Genomic DNA, 10011 nt, shown 5'->3' on the forward strand with positions numbered 1-10011 from the left:
CTCTTATCAGACAGTCCTGCTGCTGGGTGGAGACTCTCAGACACAAGCAGCCCCTCCCTTAACTGCATATCACCTCTTTTTCTAAACCTGACGCATATTCATTGTTCTTTATTGCTCATTTGCTCTTAATCGCCTCAACCGTCAGTTTAGGTGTGGTGGACTAACGGGCTCTTTTCGCCCTCTTCTGGTGAGCATTTTTTATTGCAACTCAGTCTCTCCTCACATGTTCATAAGAGATAAAGAAGCAAAGACGAGCCAGCCCCTTATATCAAGTTTTTATGTTTATTTATCATTGAAGTTTTTATTGAAACACCTTGTGCTCCCAGTAAGGATCAAATATTAAAAGGAGACTCAATGTAAAGCTCGCACAGCCGATCTGCAGACCCACTATTCAAGTCTGGGATACAACATTTGCTTTGGATTGCGCTGGTTCAGAACAAAAAAGCAGATGGTTTATGTAAAAATGAATATCATAGCAAATACCACAGTGAGGGGAGGAGAAATGATCATGTCTTAAAAATTGATGACAAAAAATGAACACAGTCAATGGTACGAAACAGGAGAGCGGCAATGAAAATAAAACAAAATAAAAAGTACTGTATCTGCAATCTTGGTCACGCACGTACACACATATACACACTCACTTGCAAACACGCTCATACGTACGGGCAGGCGCTCACACACACACACGCACACACGCTCACTCTCACGCACACACTGGCACACACACACAAACACAAACCCACAGATAAAATGTAGTGATTGAAAATAATGAAACCCTGGTAAAATCTAATGGTATCATACATCCACGTCTTGTGTCTGAAGTGCAGAAAACAAAAAATTGAAATAAAATGGAGATAAATTCAGATGAATAATGAAAAGCATGCCCATCTTCACTGGTCTAACCCAACTTGAAACGACCACAAACCCAGAGTGTCGCCCTCTCTGTCCCATCCGAACCCCACAACCCCCCACCCCTCGACTCCACCCTCACCTGCCTCATGCCCTCTCAGCCACGTGCCTGCCTCACCCTCACCCTCACCCCGTCCCGGACCTCCCTCCCCAAACCTCTGTCGCTGGATTTCAGGGTCCGACGCTCCTCTGCATCGCAGACGAGGTCGGCCGGCTGGAAGGAGCGAGCGGGCGGGAGGCAGAGAGACACGAGACGGCGACTGGTTCAGGCTCTGCTCACCATTTATATGAAGAATAAAAAAAAATAAAAACAGTTCAGAATACAGAGTGAGGATCGGGGTTAGAGGAGTCTCGTTGTGTGTTGGAGTTGAAGGTGGTGAACCTGTGTGTGTGTGTGTGTGTGTGTGTTTGTGTGTGTGTCAGTTTTTACAGTAGCGCTGCAGGAACTTAATGTGTGTTAGTCTACGTCTGAGTGTTTGGGTTAGTCTTGTGCAATGGTGTGTGAAGGCATGAGGTGGGGGGGCGGTGGAGGTGGGGTTGGCGTAGCTCAGGGCCTTGTCCCTCATCCCTCGGCCCCAGTCAGAGAACGGGGGCAGGAGCAGGCTTATAGGGCTTGCGTCTTAAGCTCGATGGGCTCCCCGCGGGTGTCCTGCTGGGTCTCGCTCTCGGGTGGCCGGCTGCCCTTCAGTGTGGCCAGGCGCTCGGACAGACCCCTCATGCGCGGGAACAGCATGAAATCGTACAGGAGGGCGCCCATGGCTCCTCCTATCATTGGCCCGACCCAGTACACCTGGAACGAACATCCAAAACCATCTCACTGGCTGCTGGGTCGTTTACGATTCCTGATGAAGAGGAAGAGAGATGAGTTCTTACCCAGTGGTTGATAAAGTTTCTGAAAAGCACAGCAGGGGCGAAGGACCTGGCGGGGTTCATTCCAGCACCGGTGTAGTACATCTGAAACATACAGCCATTGTTAATATGGTGTATCGTAAAACATTCACACTCGATGGCTTTGTCAAGGTTCTTCCTCAAGCCCTACCCCCATGAGATGTCCAATAGTGACAGAGAAGCCGATGGAGAGCGCAGCGGATCCCAGACGGCCGTTCCTCCTCTCGTCAGTCACGGCGAAGATGCAGACGACAAGCTGCATGGTGAGGAAGACCTCCACAGTGGTGGCCATCCCCAGGCTGATGCCGGGCTGCAGCTGGAGACGCGCAAATGGAAGTGAAGAGACACGAGTGAGTCAGAGAAATCATCTTCAGGGTGCGTACGGATATATCTTAACCGACAGAAATGACTCTTAAAAAGTACTGCTTATTTTTCTTTATTGATTGCATGTGAAACAGACCAGGCTCAGTCGAACTTCTTCACTCTTGGCGTCGAATACTCACTGTGTTCATCGCCATGTTCCCCCTCATGTTGCCGGGCGTGACTCCGTACAGCACCGCGGCTCCGGCCACAGCGCCCAGGCACTGGGCGGCCATGTAGAAGATGGCACGGAAGAGAGACATCTGTGAGCCGACAAGGTAGGCGAAGGTGACGGCGGGGTTGATGTGGCCGCCGCTGATGTGTCCGATGGACTGGATGAGGGTGGCGGCTGCCAGACCGAAGCACAGGGCCACATGCAGGACGTGATGAGGCCCGGTGGTCCAGCGCAGGGCGGCACCCATGCCGAAGAATACAAAGAACATGGTCCCGAAGAACTCGGCGAAGACCGCCCGCCAGAAATTCATAGATCGAAACTCCCACATGGTGACTGTTCGCTTCAGGCTCTCCACCAGAAGAAGAAGATTCTTTAACAATAGTTTGGGGCGAGTTCAAAACTGGTAAACGTTTTACCTCTTCAGTCCGCCTCGGGTGCCAAAAATAACAAAAGAGGAGTCTCCGTTTTAGAGTCAGCAAACTCAGCTGACCAAAAAAAGAAAAAAGGCCCAGAGAGTTTGAAGACAGAACAGGATTTCAGAAAGTCAACAGACGAATCCACTCAGCAGACTTTTGCCGGACCGAGAACTGGATCGGTAAAGTCAACTCAGCTGCGTTCGGTTGCCACCTCTGTCCACCTGTCGTAAAGACATAGGTGTGAGATGATGTGGGAGTGTGGGAGGAGGTCTCAGGTGGGATGAGTTGTCAAGAGGAGGTGGGCATCAATGCTAAAGGGGGGTTTCTAAAGTAAGAGACAGGGATAGACAGAGTGTCCAGTGGACCTTTTAGCCTCTCTGACGGAGGGGAGAGGGCCAGACAGGAGCTTTATAATACCCCCCAGGGGCCCCAGGTGACGCCATAATCCCCCTGTAGGGCCAAGGGCGGGGTGTGCTGGCCGTCCTAAATCAAACAAACTTAACCCCTCGGTCGCCCCCCCCCCCCCAGTAAGAGAACTGCACCAAACCAGGAGTAGAGACGCTGAAAAGAGAAACATTAAGCAAGAAAGAGTCGAGATCAGACTTTCAGCACGATGTTGATGTGTTGTGCACCATGCGGTGCTGTGGTTATTTTGAGGAGGAAGTGAGGAAGTAGGTGGAAGAGCCATGTGACGGTGGAACAGCTGGAGCTGAGGGGAGAGTGTTTTCTTTGGGGCGCATGTCATCTGTTGACATATCATAACTGTCATAATCAGGGGGAGAGAAATGCTGATAGACAAGGACAGGAGACACACTAGGATGCACACACACACACACACACACACACACACACACACACACACACACACACACACACACACACACACACACACACACACACACACAGCGATAATACAGTTGGGGGGCCCCGGACGGACGGAAGTGCCCTAAGCTAACAGCGCTGAACTGACCCATACACTGAAAAGCCTGACCCTGTGAAACCATTGTCTGTGACGAGCATGTGGGCCATGTGTCGACAAAAATACATATTAAACTGAAACACAGCAAGTCGGTCATCATCCTAAATTTACAATGTTTAAGTCCGATGTCTGATCATCGGTTTATTTGCCTTGACATATTTGAACCTTCTGTGATGACCAGCGGTCTGTCGGAGGAGAAAGGTTGGCGTGGATCAGGCCAAACCTGAACTTGACACAGCCTCAGGACTCGGAGCCTGGACTGAGACTTTGGACATGTGACGGAGACACGGAACTGTGAGGGGCTCATGAGTGCCAAGAAGAAACCGGCGGATACAAAAGGAAAAACAAGTGAGAGTGCTGGAAAAAAGAGCTGCCTAACCAGCGATCCAACAGTAATTCACACAGCACAATGGATGGTGTCTTGTGTTGTGACGGGGACTTCCAGGGGCTGCGGGGCCGAGGTCTGCAGTTTGTGTTCTGCAGGACGACCTGAATGTTCTCAGTGTGTAAAGCCCGAGGGGAGAAAGAGTGGTCCAGCAGGGCAGCGGGGACGGTGAGGGGGGCGGCCGGCGGAGCGACGGAGCAGCGGCAGCACCGGGGCAACGCGCTGAGTGCGTGTGTGTGTGTGTGTGTGTGTGTGTGTGTGTGTGTGTGTGTGTGTGTGTGTGTGTGTGTGTGTGTGTGTCTGTGTGTGTGTGTGTGAGTAGAGGGAGATGAATGCAGAACGCTGAGCATGCCTTTTTAATGCATGTTAGAAAGAAGACACACAATGCAAAGTGCTGGCAGCACGGTGGCAGTTATGGCTATTGTGCATAGTGTGTGAATGTGTGTGTGTGTGTGTGTGTGTGTGTGTGTGTGTGTGTGTGTGTGTGTGTGTGTGCGTGTGTGTGTGTGTGTGTGTGTGTTTACTCATATAAACTTTGTGTTTGGAAGGCAGTGTTATTAATATGGCAATAGTTTTTTTTTTTTTTAATTTAATTTCATGGTTCTTTTACTGTTATAAGACCTTATAAGTGGATTTTTATATCACATTTAAATTTGTTCATAAGTCATTATTAAATGTTGGTGAATTGTTTTTACTTTATTTTTGCTATATCTCTTTAAATTTCTTAGTTGTCCGGAATCTGATGTATAAAGTATGTGCATGATGGTATTGAAACTATATTTAACTTCGTAGAATCAGATTTGAAAATTCTACTATTTTTGTCATTTCACATAAATGTCCCTCAGTTTTTGGTTATTTGTAAAATAATACATACTAGCTTGTGCACGAATGTAGCTTTCAGCTGTGGATGAGTTTTATAGTTACATAAAACATTTTGATTAGCATTAATACTGTCGCACACGTTCAAAAGAACACAAATCTTGGTGAATTTAACTAATTACAGCAAATTACAACGCGTGACGGTGTTTTGTGGCCTCTGAATGACTTGCTCTACAAACACAGCACAAATGATTATGTTTTCATATATTTATTTTACACCCACATACAAACATGATTAAAGGTCTCGTGAAAGTATAAAAGCATTGTCTCTCACACACTCAAACACGCACACACACACACACACACACACACACACACACACACACAGTAATTATTTCCATTTGGAATTACAAAGCTTAATGCGCCTGAAGGTCTTCTTTCTGCTACAGAGGTATGACGGAGCATTTCATTGTGATCGGGAGGCTTCGCCGGAGAGACGCACACCAACAGAAGCGGACATGAGAGAGACGCCGGACTGATTGAGAGCATCATTGAACCCGTAGTGCAAAGTAAGGACCTCTTTAGCATTTCAAAGCATTCACAAATACAGGACGCAACTGGAATATAAGGGTGTTTTTCAGCAGGATTTCTATGGGTCTCCATTATATATTGTAATCATGTGCAAATGAGAGGGTGAATACTGAGTCTCACAACACTGGCTACACATTTATATACAGTAATGACAAAACAACAGGGACCTTCAAGGTCAAACACACCCTCTTGAAAATGCATCTTCCACTTAGGTTTCCTTCCTCGAAGATGCAGGGAAGAGACTGAACTGATATTTCCAGTGTTTTTTTTACAGCATTATAAAGCTTCAACACATTTCAGCAGCCTATAGAAAAACATAACAGGTCAACACTGTTCTGACTTAAAAGAAACCCGTTCCATTTATTGGTTTTTGTGAGCTTGACTCGAGTTGCCAGCATGCAGTTTTAAAAAAGAATAAAAGAAAACATATTCATCCTTTTACCAATAAATGAAATTGAGAAGCGATAACACACTATTATAAAACTCAATACATCCACAGTGAGTTTGATTTCACAGAGCAATAGTTTCTTTTTAGTGCTTGTATTCAAAGGAAGTGCTATCTATGAACTATCCAGTGAGATCTGTCATATTTAGTTTACAAGTGACTCTTGTTTCAAAAACAGGCAGTAGAGTGGTTTAGACTTTATGAAATCAAGCAATATTTATGAACTTTTATAAATTAACAACAGTTCATCTGCAAAAATGAGCCACAAAATAATAATGTTGAGCTCATTTTGGGGTTCACTTCTCGTTTTGGGTGATCGGTTTGGCGTTGAGTGTCGCGTCTCTGTTTTCTTTGGTCCTCTTGATGCTCAGGTGTGAGTCAGTGCTCAGTTGTTCTCCTGTTTGTTGGCCTGTTTGGCCCTCATGGCGCTCTGCGTGACGGTGGACAGAGACGATCCGGTCATGCTGGCCGTCTCCACGATCTCGATGTCCTTGCAGGTCAGGCAGGCCACCAGCTTCTGTCGGGAGGCGCTGCGAGCGAAGAAGAACTCGTGGGACACGCCAGCCAGCACGGCCCCGAGCACCGGTCCGATCCAGTACACCTGCACACCAACGCCAAGAGAGAAGGCTTTGACTGGATGGGCTGAGTTAGTTTACAGAACACCTCTGACGCTCCGTGCTCCGTCTCTCACCCAGTGATTTTCCCAAAAGCCGGTGATGATTGCAGGACCCAGAGATCGAGCAGGATTCATACTCGCTCCAGAAAACCGGGCCTGAAAATAGAGTAAGGTGTCATTACAAAGACTATTGGTTACTATACTTGTTGTTTGGAGCCTCAAACCAGTAACATCATGAGAAATCACTGGTTGGTTGGTTTTCATTGCTATATTTGTCGTTTGTCACATCTTTTACTGTTAAATCTAATAATAACTAAGCTTTCTATGGATACTTGCGCTCTCTTTGAAAAAAGAAAAGGATACACAAAAAAGCTCCTCTTACCCCTATTAACACTCCAGCAGTGTGTGCTAATCCGATGGCCAGGTTTCCCGGCTCTGGGCTGTCCCTTCGCCGCTGGTCGTCCACTGAGAAGATGGTGAAGACCATCTGGAAGGTGCACAGAACCTCGATGCCCAGAGCCTGAGCTGCGTTCAGCTCTATGGGCACCTGAGTGTGATTAAAGCAGGAATGAGGCAAAAAACAAACTCAGAACCACTGTGGTACGCAGCTTAAATAGGGTGTTAAAGGTGAACAAACCATCCACACTGCAGTGTGGACAGGCTTGTCTGCAGCAGTCCAGAATATGATCTGCCACAGGTAACCTTGAAACTGACCTTGTTGACAAAGTGGTCCGCCAGCGTCTTGACCGGCAGGGCCAGGTAGAGCGCCCCCGCCCCTAAAGAGGCTCCCAAACACTGAGCCGCCATTAAAACCAGCGCCCGCAACACATCCACCTTCCTCGTGGCCAACAGAGACAGAGTCACAGCGGGGTTGACCTGATCAGACCCACAAACACACACCCATGTCTCAAAACACAACATTCAGGTAATTTTTTTCAAAACTCAAATGATCTCGTACTTTTGATGCTTTGAAAGCTTGAAAACTTGAGAAAATGCATCACTGTGTGACGGAGGTTTGGAACTTTTGAAATAAAATCATTTAACTGAATGAAATAGTTCAGGCAACATCAAATCTATCGTCTTGAAACCTGTGCGTGACTGTGAGAGATTCACCTGTGCCCCGCTTATTTCTCCAAAACAGTGTCCCAGTGCAACGACCGCCACACCCACTGCCACCGCTGGGTACAGGGGCCCCCCAGGGGCCTCTCCTGGGCCCGGCAGAGAGGCACCCAGCACGGCGCTCACTAACACCAGGGTGCCGAGCAGCTCTGCCAGCATGGCACGCCAGAACTGCCGACTGCGAAGCTCCTCGGGACAAGGGGACACACACAAAGTAGGCCTATATTTAGTATATTCCAAAGTTCAAAAACTGAAGAATTGTGGGGGAAAAATCATTTCAATGAAGTACAATTTGAATTTATAGCAAATACAATTATAAACAAATTTAAAACACAAACAATGAAGATTATATAATTATTCTAAGTATTGTGTTGGACTCGAGGCAGGTGCATGTGAGACATTTTTTTGAGACTTCACCATAATCATCATGCTGTTATCTTTATCTTAGGTCAGTCACAAAAGCACATATATTCCAAATATAGCACATATTTTCCAAAATCACATTACCACAAACTGGCAATTCGTTAGAATCCAGTAACACAGAAAGTGACACCAACAAGCAGGCAGCTGTGGGTGAGTTCAACTAATTTTTATTTCTTATTTCATTCTGGGATATTTATTAAAGTGTAAATTTGTAAATCATAAAAGACTGAAAGTGTTTATCGCTGAATTAAGACTCTTACCTCTCGCCATGTCATTTTAAATCCGGAGTGTGAGATTTCCTCGGCCTCCTCTCCTTGTTTTTCCCCCGGCTGTGTGCGGCCGTTGAGGCTTGAGAGCTTGAAGATCTCGGCTACATCCCTGATTAACCTGTAGAGCCTGAGAGCAGCCTCCTCCCTCTCCCTCTCTCCTTCCCTCCCTCGCTCTCTCCCCTCTTTCCTATCGCCTCTACCTGAACAAACACACACACACACATCTCACTGCAGATACGTCTCCCCGTGGGTTTTGCACGGATAACATCCTGCCCTCCAAATTTCCCTGCGACAGACTGGCCGACCTTGGGCAATTTAACAGATCTTCAGAAAGCTCCAACGAGCCTTTCACTCAGCTTCACTCTCAAGTGATTGTGGCCTCTTCAGACAGATGCACAACGTCCACACAAATTGAAACTCGACAGTATCTGATGGGGAGAGTCTGAGATAACACTGATACAGAGGAGAGACGTTTAGCACCATGGAGGGTGAATGGAAGTAATCTGTGATTATATTCTGGCACATGTCACAAATTATTGACAAAGACATTGATTATACTTCACGTATATAGAAAATGTTACTCGATGTTAATCTTGGCCTGAAAATTTGACACTGCCTACAGCAGCAGAAAGAGCTTCCTGTTAATCTGTTAGTGTTTGTTAGTTCTTATAGGTTTAACACTGCTGCGATGTGGGTATCGTACTCATTTAGTATAGAGGATGAACACAACAGTACAACCTTCTGGCTGTGTGGGAGCAGTTTGTGTTTGTGATGTTTTGAATAGCATAATGCATAATGTGCTTGTAGTTCTGGATCAATCTTTGTGGTCAAATGAGCTCCGTAACAGGTTGTTTCAACTCGAGACTGTTGTCTATTTCCAGCACAGATTGTGTGATATAGCAGGACGTTACTGGTGACAAAAGCGAGGATAAATTGAGAAGAGAGAAAACCTCTGAAGTCCCTCTGGAAGGTCACACCATTTTATGTCAATAAAGAGATCAAATTTAACAATTGTTGATTAGTCATTTTGAAGATCCTTACTTAAAGACTATCATCAGATTGAAAAAGAAGCAAATCAACTTGACAGTCTCAGCATCATTCTGTTTGCTGGTTTATCGTTGAAGGTGGGAGGTTAGAAATATCCACTTTTATCCATTTTGTTAAAACATCTTCATTTATTAAACAATACAGGTGTGAGTTACATTGAAAGAAAGAAAAAAAAACATGAAATAGTTGGCTGTCCTGCTTTCCTGAACAGATGACTGATTTTCATATCAATTATACTATAAAGGGGGTAATTACCGCCCAGACTGGACCTGAACAATGAGACGAAGCAGCAACGTCTGCTTTGAAATCATCTGTTTTGTCACTGCTCTCGATTCATTAGTGGATCAAATCTGACATGAACGTGCTTCCGTTTCGTTTTTTTTTTTTTTGTTTTGTTTTTTTGCAGGCGAATCATCATCGTCTGAGATCCAAACTTCCTCTGCACGTCGCACGGCGAAGGCGAGCTGTTATTGTTGACGCCGCGCTCAAAGATCTCAGATATGACGACCACGCAATCTCCATTTTCTCCCTCCGACAAACTCCTTCTGAGGGACCGCTCCGATCACC

General features: G+C 46.2%; 2 protein-coding genes across 2 annotated transcripts; both read right to left on the reverse strand.

The window, feature by feature from the left end:
• Positions 1-1516: 1516 nt before the first annotated feature.
• Positions 1517-2663, reverse strand: mipb (major intrinsic protein of lens fiber b). Its single transcript, XM_030118621.1, has 4 exons — positions 2304-2663; positions 1952-2116; positions 1786-1866; positions 1517-1702 (listed from the first exon to the last, which is right to left on the reverse strand). Exons 1-4 carry the CDS (start codon positions 2661-2663, stop codon positions 1517-1519), a joined length of 792 nt encoding a protein of 263 aa, XP_029974481.1.
• A 3692-nt stretch (positions 2664-6355) lies between these two features.
• LOC115408844 (aquaporin AQPAe.a) lies at positions 6356-8443 on the reverse strand. The gene is made up of 6 exons (XM_030119784.1): positions 8389-8443; positions 7700-7891; positions 7301-7462; positions 6969-7133; positions 6662-6742; positions 6356-6571 (listed from the first exon to the last, which is right to left on the reverse strand). The coding sequence occupies exons 1-6, from the start codon at positions 8401-8403 to the stop codon at positions 6356-6358; spliced, it is 831 nt and encodes a 276-aa protein (XP_029975644.1). The 5' UTR covers positions 8404-8443.
• Between the last annotated feature and the right edge of the window lie 1568 nt (positions 8444-10011).

Source organism: Salarias fasciatus, chromosome 20 (assembly GCF_902148845.1).
Source record: "Salarias fasciatus chromosome 20, fSalaFa1.1, whole genome shotgun sequence".
NCBI classification, from domain to species: Eukaryota; Metazoa; Chordata; class Actinopteri; order Blenniiformes; family Blenniidae; genus Salarias; species Salarias fasciatus.